This window comes from Vicia villosa, unplaced genomic scaffold (genome assembly GCF_029867415.1).
Source record: "Vicia villosa cultivar HV-30 ecotype Madison, WI unplaced genomic scaffold, Vvil1.0 ctg.000992F_1_1, whole genome shotgun sequence".
Taxonomy (NCBI): domain Eukaryota; kingdom Viridiplantae; phylum Streptophyta; class Magnoliopsida; order Fabales; family Fabaceae; genus Vicia; species Vicia villosa.
Genome location: NW_026705445.1, coordinates 77,617 through 96,782, shown reverse-complemented (window position 1 = coordinate 96,782; position 19,166 = coordinate 77,617). Strand labels below are relative to the sequence as shown.

The 19,166-nt window shown below is 35.5% G+C and overlaps 3 protein-coding genes across 3 annotated transcripts; 2 read left to right on the top strand and 1 right to left on the bottom strand.

Annotated features, from left to right (window-relative positions):
• The first annotated feature begins 4,842 nt into the window (after nt 1-4,842).
• Nucleotides 4,843-8,755, top strand: LOC131632727 (uncharacterized). The gene is made up of 2 exons (XM_058903458.1): nt 4,843-6,051; nt 8,366-8,755. Exons 1-2 carry the CDS (start codon nt 4,892-4,894, stop codon nt 8,370-8,372), a joined length of 1,167 nt encoding a protein of 388 aa, XP_058759441.1. The 5' UTR covers nt 4,843-4,891; the 3' UTR covers nt 8,373-8,755.
• A 2,106-nt stretch (nt 8,756-10,861) lies between these two features.
• Nucleotides 10,862-13,596, top strand: LOC131632738 (uncharacterized). Its single transcript, XM_058903469.1, has 5 exons — nt 10,862-11,170; nt 11,817-11,923; nt 12,278-12,782; nt 12,934-13,052; nt 13,182-13,596. The coding sequence occupies exons 1-5, from the start codon at nt 10,925-10,927 to the stop codon at nt 13,378-13,380; spliced, it is 1,176 nt and encodes a 391-aa protein (XP_058759452.1). The 5' UTR covers nt 10,862-10,924; the 3' UTR covers nt 13,381-13,596.
• A 39-nt stretch (nt 13,597-13,635) lies between these two features.
• Nucleotides 13,636-16,592, bottom strand: LOC131632730 (UDP-D-apiose/UDP-D-xylose synthase 2-like). The gene is made up of 9 exons (XM_058903459.1): nt 16,182-16,592; nt 15,980-16,072; nt 15,787-15,888; nt 15,172-15,286; nt 14,773-14,906; nt 14,579-14,680; nt 14,413-14,505; nt 14,186-14,321; nt 13,636-13,955 (listed from the first exon to the last, which is right to left on the bottom strand). Exons 1-9 carry the CDS (start codon nt 16,440-16,442, stop codon nt 13,846-13,848), a joined length of 1,146 nt encoding a protein of 381 aa, XP_058759442.1. The 5' UTR covers nt 16,443-16,592; the 3' UTR covers nt 13,636-13,845.
• Nucleotides 16,593-19,166: the final 2,574 nt, after the last annotated feature.

Below are 19,166 nucleotides of genomic sequence, written 5' to 3'. Positions count from 1 at the left end.
AGCCCTTGACATAATACAAATGATTGTTGGCCATTGAAAAACAAGATTCAAGATATGATCGATGCTAGTGAAATTGAGTTCGATCCTCCCGAGACCCCTAACGTGATCACTGCTCCCATGCCTAAACATAACAAGATTGATAATGTTGTGGATGGCTAGAAGGATGTACTATTGGGTCATTAGTTTTGCTTTCATTTGTAATTTCTATTATGTTCGTTTAAACATTCGACTTATGATAGACATTATCTGTTTTAATAATCATCATTAATGCATTGCATACGTTTGTCTTGAATAAATCATTTCGCTATCACTCATTTAAACTGCGTCGTTACCTTGTTTTTGTTTTGTGATATTCAACTCCTGCTAAGCTATAAGCCTTTTGAGGGAGGATGACGAAAACGATACCGCAACCTCATACAGTATGCTTTTGAACAGACTATGCTGACGATGTACATGCATTGTTTCAATTCCTAAATAGTGGAGATATAAGGATGTTAATCCCTCGTCAACCCCTTTGAGCCTAAGAAGTAGAAGTTTCTTTCTCGTACAAATTAAAACCCGTAATCATAACCTGAGGCAGGGTAGTTTCTCGGTTAGCTCAGTTACGCCAATGCTTCTTTTACACAATCAGTGATGGGTGCCCGTAACCATTAAGTCAGGCGGTTAATATCTATCAAACGAAAAAAACTGTTGAGTTACAACCTACGAAGGAGACTTATAAAAAAAATTGAAACATTCCGCTGACTGTAATCACAAAATAAATAGTTCGGGCAAAAGTTAGGGATAACAAAGTCAAAAGATAGGTCACTATAAATCCTCGAAAAAAGAAAATATTACAAAAAAAGGATGAATGCCTGTCCAAATAAAATTCTAGTGCTTTAACCATCATCAAATGTCAATGTTACGACTTCAAGCTCTGCTAGGACTTAAACGCAAAGTTAACTGAGCATAGGATCGAAGAACATCATGAAGACTGGGATCAGTACAAATAAACTTTGAGCCATTATGCTTTGTTTCTTAAACCGTGAACTAAGCCACGTTACAACCTTTGAAAGTCCTAACTGAAGCATGGCTAGTTCGAAAGTACACTGTCACCAAAAAGGTATCCTGACTCCTCAAGATTTGTCGTAAATCCTGAGTTAATATCACATTTTTACAAACGTCACACTTTTACATCTTCTATTTTAATGTTTTTCGAAAATCAAGACAGACATATGCATTACATCTCATGAATTCATTATTAAACATATTCTGCTACATAATTTCAAATGTTAGCATCAGGAAGAATCTGCACAGGGTACGACTAATGACTAATAGTTATCCTGATAGGCAGAATCACTTCAGAAGTATTATCAATATGTCTGACCCAGTTCATTAGAGAACCAATGTACATAAGGGGCATGACATGTTTTGTCCAATCGATCTGGGGGCAATCAAGTCAAGATTCCAAGAATCTCTCAAGAATGCAAAATAATCAGGGGCATGCATCCAAGTGGGTCTGAAGCTACTTCCCGATCAGTCAGGGGCATTTTCTTAAGTCTATGATTACTAGAGGCATGTCACCCATAGTACACATCTCACAAGGTCCTCATGAGGCGAATCTCTTCAAATTCCCTACTAGCTAGGGCAAAGCTATGCAAGGCATGTTTGACACATCGACCAACACTCATTGGTGTGTTCCAATCAATACAAGTCCAGGAATGACAGTTATTATAACCACTGGGGGCGATGTTCAAAGAATCCATGTCTTACCACAAATCCAGTTTCACAAGATCATATCCCCACAAAGTAATCTTCAAGAAGCTATCTTCGAATAATCTATTCTCTAACAAAGGTTGGCACTCATATTTGAGCTTGGTCAGATTGAACATCAGAGGTTCTATCTATCTCTCTTATCTCCGGTCAGGGTACATCAAGATCGATCTTTCAAATTACTTCTTTCCCCAAGCAGAAGTAAAAAATCCCCAGCTGAGCATCCTCGAGCATGAAGCGGGAGTTCCTACTAAAACGGAAGACCTGTACTCTGTATTCTCCACAACAGTCAGGGATTTATTTTCCCTGCCATACGTTGCAACAATCTACTATCATCATTAACAACATTTTGCATTCATACATCATACGCCTCATGGCACACACATAACATACATACGCCTTATGCCATATGCATAACATTCTCATTCATTTCAAAAAAATAAAAATTATACATGCATCACGACATTGCATAAAACTAATGTTGCTTTTTCAGTCTATTCCTACAAATTAAATGAACATTATCTTCTAGATATAGTGCAGAGATAATCAAGCCAACGATTTAATTCTGACACTCATTCAAGACAGAGATTTAGTTCTGATACTTAATTTTGGATATCTTCCGGAGATAGTTCAGAGATAATCAAGACAGAGATTTAGTTCTGATACTTAATTTTGGATATCTTCCAGAGATAGTTCAGAAATAATAAAGACAGAGATTTAGTTCTGATACTTAATTTTGGGTATCTTCCAGAGATAGTTCAGAAATAATCAAGACAGAGATTTAGTTCTGATACTTAATTTTGAGTATTCCCTAGAGATAGTTCAGAGATAATCAAGACAATAATTTAGTTCTGATACTTAGTTCCGGGTATTCTCCAGAGACAGTTCAGAAATAATCAAGAGACATTCAGAGATCTAATTCTATAATCATGAACGGTGTAGACATGATTGTCCTTCAAAGATCTAATTCAGTTACTACGAACGGTGCTGACACGATCGACATTCCAAGATCTAATTCTATCATCACGAATGATGTAGACACGATCGTCCTTCCAAGATCTAATTCAGTTACTACGAACGCTGCTGACACGATCAACATTCAAAGATCTAATTCTATCATCATGAACGGTGTAAACACGATCATCCTTCCAAGATCTAATTCAGTTACTACGAATGGTGCTGACACGATCAACATTCAAAGATCTAATTCTATCACCACGATGGTGTAGACACGATTGTCCTTCCAAGATCTATTTCAGTTACTACGAACGATGCTGACACGATCAACATTCAAAGATCTAATTCTATCATCACGAACGGTGTAGACACGATCATCCTTCCAAGATCTAATTCAGTTACTATGAACGGTGCTGACACGATCAACATTCAAAGATCTAATTCTATCATCACGAACGGTGTAGACACAATCATCCTTCCAAGATCTAATTCATTTACTACGAACGGTGCTGGCACGATCAACATTAGAAATATGTGTAAAGGATGACTACTTACACGCTTTGCTCGTAAGTGTAACCATATACCTCAACCCTCATTTGCTAGTATGGTATACATTGGTTGTAAGAGCTATAGGCAAAAAAAAGTATCCTCGCATAATACCAAGATGATCTCGGGTATCCATGGGTGTATGAAATCCCGTAAGAATTAATGCTGCTAGAATAGTAGATAATTTATTTAACCAATGGATGAGAGGACTCCTAAGATAGAAGAACTCCACTGAGATAGTTTATTTTCACTCCTTTGGTTATAATATTTATAGGTGATCATTCAGTAACCAAAAGTAAAGCCAAGATGACTTGAGGAGGCTTGCGTGAATACTTCACTTTAGTGTGTTTTGATATATTTCCGCTGTATTTTATTATGATGTTCTAAAATTACATTTTGTATCAGTTTGAGCATATCTTGTAATGTAAGCAAATACATGTGTACTTATGTAATTGTATCGCTATTATTGTGTGTTTTGTACCAGTATAACAGCTTAATTATGTGATTTTAGATGCATATTTTATCGAGTTACTACAAACAACATCTTCTTCAACGAGACTTGAAAGGGCTCAAAACTTGGCCCTGATCGGAAGGTGAATCAATCAAGAAATATAGTTTAGTGTAATACTCATCTCACCAATGACATGTAAAATGACAATATCTCTGGATGCCGTCTCTCTACAAATGCTGATACCAAGTTTTGGTCTATCCTCGACAAACTAGTTCTTTAGAGTGAAGATAAACCATAGTCACTCAACCACCTTTGTATCTCAGGGGATATACAACGAGGAACCCATCCTATAAGGGTGTTCTCGTGTCCAACAATATTGAGTTCTTTCTTCAGACCTCTCTCCTGAAAATAATTTAAAGTTTATATCATAAAATATATAATTAAAATTACAATTACAATTTATTCAAATAAAATGATTGACATTTACTTGCCTCGCCGAATCATATATATCGAGCAACACGATGCTCGTACTTACCAGAAGAGACGTATCATACAACCCTCTTGAAAATCCTAACATCTATAGAGCAGATGTAGATCTACCTACATAATCTTCCTTGTCAACCATTGGCTCTTGAGCGTTCCGTCCCACACCAACATCTACTACAGAAAAAAACACAGTAAAAATTAAAAAATCAAATTGAAAATCTTTATCAAAGATATCTGGTGGCTAAAAATTGCATCCAATTGGAAAACTATGTTGAAAGATATTCAATGTTGTTTTTCACTTAACCCAATAACTTTATAAAAGACGTTTGGTGCAATTCAAGGATCGAATAACTTTTTCAAAGATTTCTAGTGGATTTCAAATACCGGATAACTTACTAAATGATTTTCGGTTTGATGATTGTGTACCAAAGAACTTGGTAAATGTGTAATGAGGGAAAAAGAAAAAATTAGATCAAATAAACTCTTTAAACATGAACATTTTGGTCAAATATAATATAATGCAGGGGTAAGGGATAAATGATGGGATATGTGGTAAAAATTTCTTTAAAAAGCTGAAACCCAACAAAAGGCCCAAATTATAAACTGCAGGCCCATAAACAATCACACAATCACACTTCGATTTTCCTTCTTCCTCTTCCACTTTCTCACACTTCTCATTCCATTCTACAGCAACCAAACATGGAAGAATCACACCATCACCACCAAGACTGCAACACTCCAAACTCCACTGGAACCCAATCACCACCAACCTCCGGAACCTGCTGCAAGTGCGGAGGTCCCACAACATTCCCACCACCACCAGTATCACCCGCCTTCTCCGAAATATCCCCACCGCCAACCTACCGTCCCATCCGCGCCCCGGCGATCCCACCGGACCCCCACTCACAGCGCGCAATCATCCTTTCCCCAGTTCCACAAGCCCAACACGTCCCCGTAGCTTCACCGCCTTACCAATTCCAAATCCCGATCAAACGTATCCAATCCCCCGACGACATTCGCAAACTTCACGACTCCGAGTCCGGTAAAAACTTCGTCGGATTCGTCGTCGCACTTTCCGAATCCATCCGCGGTCGGAAAATCTCCGATCCTTGTCACCAATCCGAAACCATCAACACCATTGTCTCCATTCTCGAAACCCTAATTCAATGGATCGATGAAATTCCACCGGCTCAACAAGCCGCGCGTTACGGTAACATTGCTTACCGAACCTGGCACGAACGCCTTGTCAATTCCGGTGAATCTCTCATGTTTAAGTTCCTCCCCAAGGATCTCCAACCGGCAGCGGTGGAACTTGTTCCGTATTTCTCTGATTGCTTCGGGAACTCGAGCCGAATTGATTACGGTACCGGGCACGAGACGAATTTTGCGGCATGGCTGTATTGCTTGGCGAGGTTGGGGGTGATCAGAGAAGAGGACTACCCTGCTATAGTAAGCAGAGTGTTTGTGAGGTATCTTGATTTGATGAGAAAGTTGCAAATGGTGTATTGTTTGGAACCTGCAGGGTCACATGGTGTTTGGGGGCTTGATGATTATCATTTTTTGCCGTTTATATTTGGTTCTTCGCAGTTGATTGATCATAAGTATATGAAGCCGAAATCGATTCATAATAGGGATATATTGGATAATTTCTCGCATGAATATTTTTATCTTGCTGGGATTAGTTTTATTATGAAGGTGAAGAAGGGTCATTTTGCTGAGCATTCACCTATGTTGGATGATATTAGTGGGGTGCCTAATTGGAAGAAGGTTAATAGTGGTTTGCTTAAGATGTATAAAGCTGAAGTGTTGGAGAAGGTTCCCATTATGCAGCACTTTCTTTTTGGATCCCTTATTAAGTGGTATGTGTGCATCTTGGTTTTTTCTTATTCAAATGTTTTGCTTCTTTCTTTTATTAGATTTTGTGTTATTGTTGCAATTGTATGTGGATTTTTCTTTTCTGGTTGGAGAAAATCATGTTTGATGAGTGTTTTAAAAATTGTCTCTCGGTGAGGGTTCGAACCATGGTTTGCCATGGCGCGGGAACTAGTCCTTCCACATGAGGCAACAACAGTTGGTTATTTGCTTGCATAGGTTATTTAGCCGTGATTGTAGTTCAGTTATCCCGATTGCACCACGTGGCAGCATTTCCATATAGGGTAAATAGGAAGAGAAACCAACTAGGCATTTACGACTACAGCATTTCCATATATGGTAAATAGGAAGAGAAACCCACTAGGCATGTACGATTACGTCATTTCCATATACGGTAAATAGGAAGAGAAACCAACTAGGCATTTACGATTACTGTCTTATAGACCTAGTGTCGGTGTCACTATGACAGAAGATTCATTTTGATGGTTTTCTCACACCTTTGCCAACTGCGTGTCCTATTTAGGATAATAATATAGATTAAGAAGATTAAACCATTGCCCTAGAGAAGAATAAGTCAGCGAAACTGATTCTTGATGAAAACTTTGCTGGATAACAGCATTGTCAATTTTCCACTATGGCAGATTTGGGGCAGCCGTCATAGGTTGCCACAACACCAATTATATCCACATATTTACATCAGAGTCCACAATTCCATGTATATGTGCAGGTTTTTGACTGGTCTCCACAATCTGTCATCCATACAACAACGACAACCAAGCGTTTTCCCACTAAGTGGGGTCGGCTACATGAATCAACTTTCCCCATAATGTTCTATTCAGGACCATGCATCTCCACAGTCAGTCATCCATTAATTAATTTATGTATCTGCTCCTGAATGGTGAAGTAAATAATGGGGTGTAATCTGTCATGATCCATGTTGAGGCGTAAACAATGGGCTCTAATCTGTCATAATCCATGTTGAGGCTCAGAGATCCCCTCCTGATATTTATGATCAACAATCATGTCAAGTTGTAACCATATCCCATTAATTAGACAATAATAGTTTTCTTCAGCCCTTCTATAGAAATTAGATAAGTTTACTAATAAATAACTGAAAGGCAATACTTTTGTTTGCTATCCAGAACTGCAATCTGGAGTTATGGACTAAACAGGTGGCTAGAGTGCGAGTCATGAGACTTTATATGTTTGTTGTGCCTTATAATCAGAATTCATCTTATTAAGCAAGTTGCTTTTATGGGTTAATGTATGTAATTAGTATAGCAAAAAGATGTGGATGTTGCGTTGGATGTGTGATAAGACTAGACATGATAAGATTAGAAATGACAATACTAGAGAGAGTGTTTGGGGGTTAGCACCTACAGTAGAAAAGATGGTGGAAAATAGACTTAGGTAGTTTGGGCATCTAGAGAAAAGACCTGTAGATTCCGTGGTAAGGAGAATAGATCAAATGACGAGGAGTCAAATAGCTAGAGGTAAAAGAAGGCCTAGAAAAACTATAAAAGAAGTTATTAAGAAAGATTTCGAGATTAACAGCTTGGATAGAAACATGATTTTGGATAGAACATTAACAGCTTTGTTGTTGTTGTAGTATTATGTTATGAAAGTAGATAATCTGATTTTTGCTTTTTTTGCCTTAATTGTCTATTAAGTTATTAAGAAAGATTTCGAGATTAACAGCTTGGATAGAAACATGATTTTGGATAGAACATTAACAGCTTTGTTGTTGTTGTAGTATTATGTTATGAAATTAGATAATCTGATTTTTGCTTTGTTTGCCTTAATTGTCTATTAAGTTAATGCATGACAATTGATAAAAGCAAGCACAGTTTTGTGTACTTGAACTTGTTATTTGTGTTCACCGTTGGATAAATTTGATAAGTGAATTTACACAGCTTGTGCCTCAATTTTAAAAATATTGGAAAACCCTGTTGTGATTATCCTACCAAAGTTAAACTCTCTCAGGCACCCTCTTGTTTCCCTCAGTGTGTTTTCCCTAATGTATCAGTAGTAATCTATGGGGTTGATCACAGTTCATGTCATTCCGAGCATTGTGAAATGATTAGTGTGCATACTGTGCAATGTAATATATTATTTTCACTTTCATGTTTGAATTTTTCCCTAATTGACCGTGGAAGTATAATTATGGGTTACGGAAAATTTCCCGCTTCTCTGTCATTTTCTGATTTTATGTTTTTTTCTTCTTCTGATAGGAAATAATGGTTTGAGTTACATTGCTGAGGCTCTTTCATTTTCTGATTTTATGTTTTTTCCTTCTGTTAGGGAATAATGGTTTGAGTTGCATTGCTGAGGCGAAGACAACATGGACCGGGCACTATAGTATATTTGTAGCAGTTATATAATCTCTTTGTTGAATTACTTGCTCTGTCAACTTGCTTAATCTTCCATTCATGAGGGTAAAAGATTATGATTAGAGTTTCTTTCTATTGTTATATGATGACGAAAATGTTTTGCTGCAAATTGAAGAATCCGAAGAATGGACGAAAGCACGCAAGATCTGGTTAATGTGTTTATTCTACTAGACTAGATTCTGGTTCTTGCATTTTCAGCAGCTTAGTATAGATCTGGTTCTTGGTAAGAAGATATGGAAATTATTAAATTTTGTAATGAATAACTTATGTTCAAACTTTCAATGCGTGGTTTCTAACTTAATATGCTTTTTATCTTTTGAGTGTTTTTTATTAAAAAGATTAAAAAGCGGTTAATTAGATAATTGGAAAATAAAATTGGTTCATTTTTTTTATAGGAAAATTGGTTAAAGTTACGAGAATTTCTAACTACACCCCATGGATCTCTCACCCACTTTTGGATTGGCAAAAATATCCTCCAGTTTTTATAGATGCATTTTCGGAAGCACTTTTTTTTATTAAACGTTGTTTTGTTCCGTAGATGCACATACGAAAATGTTCGTAGATGCATCTATGAAAGCATTTTATGTTATATTTGTGCCAGACTCTTCCCTTCTATCATTCTTCACTTTTCTCTTCTTCAACTCATACTCTCTCAACTACTCTCTCAATCCCAAAAATCAAACTTTTCCAATAGTGCATTTTTTTCCGAGTTTGGTCGACATTGCCAACATCAACTATCAACACATTCCATCAAGTTCAAAACTCTACTTAATTGATAAGTTTTTGACTTTTTGAGTTACTTTAGAGTATTTGTAAAATTTGAAAGCCAAATAGAGACCTCATATGCTTGTTTCAACCCGGTTCTTGCCATCAAGAGTGGAAAGAGAATATGGAATGCCATTGCTTCCATTCATCGTTGAAACAATTGCACGTCACCGCCATAGAATCGTAAAATCTTTGCAACAAACCTAAGAGTTATGGGTACCAATTTGTTAGTACACGCAATTGCATTATGATTATGAGAAAAATGCAATTGAGAGTTGAAATGTGAGTGAGTTATGGGTACCAATTTGTTAGTACACGCAATTGCATTATGATTATGAGAAAAATGCAATTGAGAGTTGAAATGTGAGTGTGTGTTATTGAATTGATTTAATGTAAAGTATCGACTAATGAACATATATACAACAAGTAGATTACTTGTGTATGAAGTAACCAACTAATAACAACCATCTAACTAACTCTAACCTATATGTTATAACAAGTTAAATTATGTCACAAAGGCCATACAATTATTTTTAATAAGTCTATATATTGTTTTTATTACATTTTTCAATTAAAATTTCATGTTTTGTAACATTTTAGATATGAAATCAAGATTATTGTGGAAAGTCTCAACTTCAATTAAATCATATTAACTAGACATCTCTTCAATGTTCACACATATTGACTAAAAGTGAAGCGAAACAAACAAAGATTTATTTTGCTGAAATCGGACCCCAATTATGATGGATTGTGGCACGATCTCATTATGTTCATACATAAGAATGGTCTTGGGGAAATTGTGACACGACTACACCGCGTCGTTGTGTAGTTATAGGATGAAAATGCAAAAGAAGAACACATCCCAAGAGTGAGTTAGGTTGTAAGACGGAGCCAAAAAAGTTTAACCTAAATTATAGCTTACCCAACAGAATAAGGCCGAGATAAATCAGCTAGTGGACCAAGTTGGTCCTTTCGGCCAAAAACTAATGTGAAGAGAACATTTAAATTTGGAGACTTAATTACGTTAATAACATATTTATGACTAATAGATAAACATTATGGTTTAGGATCTGACAATGAAATCCGAATCCAACCACCATCAAAGTTCTTAAGTGCAAAGAATATTAGAGATGCTATATAAACATATGACGACATACCCAATTCACATAGAAACGACTTAAACTTTACCTACGCTCTTATTAATATACTTTTACTAGTAAACTATCATATTTTGCTTCCTAATATAAACTAAATAAAGAATTTGTCTTGTTAAGATTCGTTGAATATCCCTAATTCTCTTTTCAACACAGTTATCTTATTTATAAAAAAAGTTACGTAATAAAATAATCAAGTGTGTTCAATTCTAACTCATTCATATTTATCCTTTTACGATATTAATCACTATGCACTATCAATATAAAAAACTTATAATATTTATTCATCACCATCATCTATTTACATTATTTTATAGGTAGTTAAAATAAAAGTCAAACTTCTCTTACCATCCAATCCAATGCATTTCAATTAAAAAAAATTATTCCTCTTCTAATTTGTTTAGATATCCAAACAAAATATCATTTTAAAATTAATAGAAATTATTACTTAAAATAAAAATTAGTAAATGAAAAATATGAGACTGCCACATGGTATTAACTCTATTGTCATGTAAACGGTGGTAGTAGGGGTTTTGGTTTATAGCGGCGGAATGGGAAAGCGAGAGAAGCAGAAGCAGAAACACGACAGAACTCAACGCGGAAGAGATTACTATCTCCAAGACAATGACACTCCACAACCCTTCTCTTCTGCTTCAACGATTTCACCCGCTGACAACGAAGCAGAAGAAGAAATTATAGAAGACGCTGATTCTGACAACAACAACAACAACGAAAACGAACAACACTCATCACACGATTTGCCTTCAAAATTCCTCCTTTACCAACAATCTGTCCAGGTTTCTGTTTTTTACATTTTGTTTCTTTGGGGTTTTTATTTAGTTTAGCATCAATCAAAATTAAGCCTTGTTTGGATAACCACCTTAATTAAGTGCTTATAGACTATAGACTACTGTATAAGCAATTTCTATATAAAGAAAGATAGAATAAAATCAATTTGTTTTCATGTAAGCTACAGGGCCGGCCCAATCAACGCAGAGACCCGTTCTAATTTTGAAAATAGGCCCAAATTTAAAATATAAATACAACTATAATAATTAAAAAAGACACATAACAATTATATTTATGTATTAATCAATAATCTATTTAATTAAACTTATTTTGAATTTTGATCTATCTCAATTTTATTTTTGTATGTATTGAGTTTTTATTATAGCATTTTTTGATTTATTGAATTTTTATTATAACATTTTATTTATTTCAATTAATATTTACGGAAAAAATATTGGACCTTTTAAAAATTTGGGGCCCCTAAAATTTGGGGCCCTGTGCTGTAGCACTTCCTGCACATGCACAGGGCCGGCCCTGGTAAGCTATAAATTGTTTTTGAATGATTTATTCCGATTATTCGAGCTTAATTACTAGCAAAAGTTTTGTGACTATGTTTGGCTACCTTATCAAAATATGTTTTTTTTGTTATTGCAGTCTCCTAAAGGAGACATTAGTTATTTGCAAAAGTTCTTTCTCACGTATGTTGGTGGAAGGGTGCCCCTCCATCTTCAAGAAGATTTCTGTGGCACTGCATTTCTTAGGTACACTCTCTCATTCCATTCTTGTTGCTAATTTGTTGTCATCATTATCGATGCATTCAATTTGAAAGTTTGTTTATAAGTGGTTGTTGTTGTCATCAAGCTATAAATTGTTTTCATAAGCCATCTTAGTGAATTTATGAGGAATAAGCTGAAAACAACCTATGGACATGTCATAAGCTATTTCTATTAGTTCTCCCAAACAGTCTCATAAGTAAGTGTGGTTCTCAATAGATAAGTTCAGATAAGTCAATATAAATTGATACTTAATTATTTTCTCGTTTTGATATGTCTTGACATCTTGATATTGTATGTCGATTCTGATCTACTTATCTCGCAATGACTTATGTTTGCCAGTACAGAATGGCTCCGCAGCGATCCAAGAAAGACGGCTATAGGATTAGATTTGGATCTTGAAGCACTTACTTGGTGTCTGGAAAACAATATACCTAAAATCGGGGCTGATGGGTTTTCTAGAATATCTCTCTTTCATGGGAATGTTCTACAACCCCTTCAGTCAAAACTTGTGGAAATGGACCCCGAGGAGCTGGTGAAGAATATTTCACTGTCACAGGATACAGAGAAGCTGAAGGTTGATGTGCTCGAGTCGGATGTCCCAACAAGCTCTGCTGCTCAAGATGATAAGTTAACTGCGAAAAACTTTCCAACGGCTGGAAGAGATATTGTGTGTGCATTTAACTACAGCTGTTGTTGTCTCCATAAACGTGCTGATCTAGTCTTGTATTTCAAGCATGTTCGTGATGCCTTGTCAACAAAAGGTGGAATTTTCGTGATGGATTTATATGGAGGTACATCTTCAGAAAACAAGTTGAAGCTTCAAAGAAGATTTCCTAATTTTACGGTATAGGATTCTTGATGTTAGTTCCAGCACTTGAAATAGAACAATTGATTGATGCATACAGCACAATTACTCTACTATCTTATATGGGATTCATGTGAATATTCTCCTGGATGATTGTTTAATGATGTGAATTTATGATCAAAATCTGCAGTATGTATGGGAGCAAGCTGAATTTGATATTATTCAACGGAAAACAAGGATTAGCCTCCATTTTCATCTGAAAAAGGAACAGCGAAAACTTCGCCACGCGTTTTCATACAGCTGGCGGCTGTAAGTTGCTTATTTTTGTTTGTTTCCCTTCAATGCATAAAAGAGTTTTCCAATAGTTCAAACCTTTATGGTATTTTATATTTTGTTTTTTCTTCAACTTTCTAACATTATGCTCCATATGTTATTTAGATGGACATTGCCTGAGATAAGGGATTGCTTGGAAGAAGCTGGATTTCGATCTGTTCACTTTTGGGTTCGAGAAATGCCAGACACCTCGGAAATTACAAGAACTGAAGGATTTGGAGCAGGAAAGGATATAAAATATGAAGAAACAACAAGTTTTCAGCAACAAGATTCTTGGAATGCTTACATAGTTGGTGTTGCATAGATTCTGCTGCATTATTTCTGTCATAACTAGTAGACAAACATCACTTCTAATTAGTTTCTTTGCCTGTAACTTTGTACTTTTCTTTCTTGAATAATTTGTCTTAAATTTGATTTAGATTATGAAAGCATAACAAGCTTTTTGAGTTGCTTCCATATTAAACTAAAGTTCTGTTTTGCCATGTATACATGTTAGAATAATGAAACTTTTATATTTCCACTGTTATAAAGAAGATAAATGCTATAACTCCAAAAGACATAAAAAAAAGGAAGGATTTTCATTCAAAAAGTTAGAGTTACAGGAAGAATTAACAGAAGATATGACTATAGATATACACTAGACTTGTGAGCTAGATCTCACAATGAGTGTATCATATACACATTTGTCAGTTTGCCTCATCACATGGCAGTGACACGTTTACATAAAAATTAGAAGTAAACTGAATCTCCAATTCAATTTTGAAGTTAGTCAAGTTGAAGGGTTTGAGAGTTCTTTCTTGATAGCATGAGCATATGTCTGATGTTGATATTGAAGGGTAGAATCCAACAGTTCATCAAGTGATGTCCTTGGCTTCCAACCTAATCTCAAAGGAATAAACAACAAGAAGAATGTTAAATTCTGCAGACTAATAATACACGCATGTTTGGATTCACAATAAATTTGACATGATTATGGTGTGCGGCCAATTTTGACAAAAACTACACTTTCTAAAACTTCGACAAAATTACGGCGCTGCCATTATTTTTCAAGCTCAATGTCATTACAAACACACATTAGCATAGATTCAAAAGAATTAAAGACAGAATACCAAGCTGCTTAGTGATAATTGTCATGTCCGGGATGCGCTTATCACTGTCATCATAGCCTTTTCCATAAAATTCTTCTGAAGTCACATCTAGAGTTGATAGACTAGAGGCAGGTACATCAGCCACCTTGGCATATACCTAAATGAAGAAACAAAATGAGCCAAATCTGTTTTTTTCTTTCTTGAAAAACAAAGTTGTGAACTTATCTAAAGACAATTTTATAAGCTACCTTTATCATAAGCTCAGCTAGTTGCTTCACAGATACTTCATTGTCTGGGTTTCCCACATTAAAGATGTGTCCATTTGCTCTATCAGGGTTATCCTGCATGTGGGATGATAGCATATACATTAGTCCAAGCTCAATGTGAAAGATGGAGATTCACTTCTCAACTTACAATCATTAACATTACAGCCTCAATTGCATCTTTGACATAGAGAAATGTTCTCTGGGAACGTCCTCCATCAACAAGCTTGAGCGGCTCACCGCGAAGGAGATTCTGGAACAAGAAACTTTAAGAAAAACAGTGGTGTGTGTATTTTAAAAACATGAAGAAATGAACAAGAAACAGAAGAAGCTAGTTGATGTTACATTACTGAAACAAGCTAAAACTCTGGGGACACCATCACTCGGGCCATCCACACCAGGAATGAAGTCCATTCTTGGTCCAATCCAGTTATAAGGTCTCACAATAGTGAACTTCAGGCCATTCTCAGCATGCTCAGCTTTAGATTAATATTTGAGAGTAAGTTAACAGGTAGAAGAAGAAAATCTTATAATAACTATCAATTACATAGCATAGCCACACAGATCGGAGATGTCTCTACTGTCTTACAACGACATGGCACAAAAATATGTTTCCGTTCAATTACTTCTATTTTTTTTATAAATTAATACTGTAATCAATGTGTTAGTGTTAGTATTGTATCTGGTTTCTAGACCAGTACTTTGTATATCACAATTAAAAGAAAAGCAGGAGTTTTTGCTTACCATAAATTAGTCTGTCTGTCATTTGCTTTGCACATGCATAAGACCATCTCTGTTTCTGAACTGGACCAAAAATACAAGGACTCACATCTTCTTTGAGCATGTAATATTGGGGGTCCTGCATCATGCAAATTTGTGTTAACTATAGAAACAAATATAAGAAAATGGCATTTGATTGATTTTGTTCACTATATATGATATGATTTATGATATGAAATCAAAATGAACAGATATAGTGAATAAAATATAAGAATTAGTTAATCTAAATGAAAATCTAAATAATTCTTAGTTAATAGTAGTGACCAAGGTTTTACATAACAGCCGAGGTCGCATTGCGGTCGGTACAGATGTTGCGATATTGATCGCGGTCATCACAGTGTGAATTAACCATAATTTCTTTTTCATTATAAAAACGGTAAATAGCGTATCAATATTGGCACCTTCCGATACCATTTTCTCGCGGTTGTTTTTGCAAAAACCGACCGTATTTTAGAACCTTGGAAGTGACTATACACGTTAATTGGAATAAAAGCAGAAAATAATCCAGATACAACCAAATGAATAACTTTGAAAAATAAGCATCCAACTAAGCCCTAATTTTATATATTCATCAGGTACCTTTCTATATTCCTCAGGCAGGAAGCTACCTATAGTCTTCCCAAAGACCTCACACGTAGAAAAATGAATCAAACGCTTATTGTTCTCTGTGCAAAATTTAATCTGCATGAATCATTACATCAACAATTACAATACTCCTCAAAACACAATGAAATCAAAGAGTATATTCAAAAAGCATCAATATAAAACTCACCACCGGAATCGCATCGATGAAATTACTGAAAATAGTGTCCAACGGCCGCGTATTATAATCCGCCGGGGTGCAAATCGCAGCAAGATTGATAGTCTACAACAAAAACAACACCATCAAAATTATTGAAAATTAAAAATAAATAAAAAACGAAACCAGAAAATTGAAAAACAACATGAAGATGACGAAGAAGAAGAAAGAATACGAGATCGGAAGCTTTGACGAGAGTCTCAAGGCGCGAATCGTTCTTGATGTTCATGTGATGAAACTCGATACGCTTCGCCCAGGGAAGAGACTTATCGAGAAGATGATTGATTTTCTCAGAGGAGACATCGACGACTATGGCTGTATGAGAAGTTTCGGACATTAGCTTTTCGCATAGGTGTGATCCGATGAATCCTCCGCCGCCGATCATGCAAATCGATACCGGAGTGATTGGTTTCCCGTCGAGGTTCACCTGCGCCATTGTTGTGTGTGGAGTGAGAAAGAGAAGAGAGAGGAAGGGCAAAGAGAGAAGAAGAAGGCGTGGAAGTTAGTTAAGAAGTGGTTATTTTCAAGATTGATTGAAAAATGAACTGAGAATACGGGGGCATTGTTTTCAGTTATGGACGTTGCTTCTGGTTATTTGCATGCCATATGTTTGTATTTTTATCTTCCTCTTTGTATAGTTATATTATCACGGTTATTATTTTTTTGGTTTGTTTTAAAACTATATATATTATCTAATTTCTAAGAATAATATTTGGATTTAGAAAATTAAAAAGAAAAAGGGACATGACATGCTATGTAAAAGACTAAATTGAACGTTTCATCCTTTATGTTTATTTTAGATTTTAAGTTGATAAAAATTGTTTTGTTTTTTCATATGCTAGCTGATCGTACCTGATCAGAAGAATCGTCGCAGGCTGCTCGGACTAGATCTTCTAGGAAGGAGGAGGGGGGTGTACCTGCAAGGTACTCCGATGCCAAAGTGAGTAGACGAGCAAAGGAGTGCAAGTACTAGCTAAAGGTTAGAAAGAAGTGAATACCTGACCCTCTAGTGAAAGAGGGTATTTATAGCCCCCAGCGTTGGGCCATGATCTCGCTACTGGGTTGGACTTCCAAGCCCAACTAGGAGACTGCCAGGTTTCCTGAGCGGAAATATCGGAGGTGCGTGAATGCCCTCTGTCCTGGTTAACCGCTCTGAAGTTTAAGGGAGACGCGGTCTTTTAGGGACCACGTTGGCTCCGTATTATTCGGAGGGTCGGATATGAAAGAGCCCTGCGAGGAGCAGGGTCCTCGGCAACGAGGGTGCTCGCGGGGAGCGTGTAACACCCCTTTCTATACCCAAAAATATTTAACAAATAATCAGAGAATAACATGCATATAATTCAAAAGGGCGTCACATTGATGCTTTTAGAAGAACTAAAACCTTAAAAAAACTGACAGCATTTATCTATACAGCACAATACTCCTGGTTATTTTTAATAACACTCAATATCAAATCACAATTTAACCTGAATATGCATTCACAACGGAAATATATGATACTCATGTGATTTATAATGATTCATGTCCCATACCATGATCATACATCGACTAATAAATCTCAATTCAACATAAACATAATCAAAATGGTTTGGCTTGTAAACCTCTCAAAAGACATGTAACTAATAATTAAGTTCACCAGTCATAGCATAATACATACGCAAATATAACATGAGTTCAAATACACCTAGTCTACCCAGTGTTACATGACCAGAGCATCGACTCACTACCTAGTCTCCAATAACCAAGGAAGAACCTCCGGCTAAGTCACACGCGGCTACTAAACTCCATAACCTGCATGTCGCCAACGAGGGCAACATTAAAACAGAAGGGTGAGAATACGAACCATTATGAAGAAAGTATAACAGAATAAAATGGTTAAATCAACAATTCAAGTAATTGGTCATACTATGTAAAACAGGATAGATAATAGTAATCAACACATATTTCACATGTTATCGAGTATACAACAAGCTTAAATAGTTTAATATTTCAATTCTACTATTATATTCTCAATTAAGTACACAATCATAATTCTCACATATTCACACATCTAATCAAATATGTATTCAAACTTCACTCGTTTCAATTATCAAACTCATACACATATCACAACTACATCAAATTCACATACTCAATTATCGCATAATTTTAATGTGACTCAATGCAAGATATGTGACGCTATGCATGTGGTACCGAATTGTGAACCCAAAGTTTCACCGCTTTCCGATTCAATATCTAGAATCCAAGCCACGCTTCCGATCCGGACAAGACCAAAGCCCACCAAACGTAAACATATAGTTTACCGCTTCCGATTCACTTTAGAATCTAAGCCTCGCTTATGTTTCAAAGCAAACCACCTTTGTTTCAAGGCATCCATGATATGAATGTATGTACAATGTTAATCAACCATATGCAATTAAGATCATCTCTACCATCTTAACATTTAGCATATCACAATAATTCACTCAATGAATTATTCCACAATATTGTACACAACATTCTCATCACATAAGCATTATTCACATATAATACTCAACACACAATTCCAATCCAATATTTCAATCAACACTATTAATTAACACTATCATATGTTAACTCACTATTTGTCAATTTCATATGGTTTACTCACTTCCATATTAAACCAACAAGACATTAGTATTTTTATCATCTAACTATTTCTAATTTTTAATTATAGGACCATAATAGAATTAAAACCATTTACTAACCTTATGAGGGTATTTTAGTTTATTAAGAAATCAATTCCATTTCACACATGCTCACTTACTAACTAGTCTAAACATATACACCCTCCGGTCACTATTATAAGCAAAAATAATGGTCTAATTCTTGGTCACTATTATAAGCAAAAATCAATTATTACTAAATCATTTAATGCTGTAATTCCTAAGATACCCCTATATTTCATTTTCCAATACTTCATTAAATTTAATAAAGAGGATATTATAGTAAATTTAATCAATGTTTTCTCCAAAATCTAAAAAGTTAACTACACTTAATTGAATTTCTTAATAATCGTGAAAACCATTTTTTTTGCTTATAAATGTGACCGGAGGGTGTATGTACATATTATATATATATATATTCCCATTTAATGAATTGTGAGGACAACCTACATCTTTATTGAATTAATGATTACCTA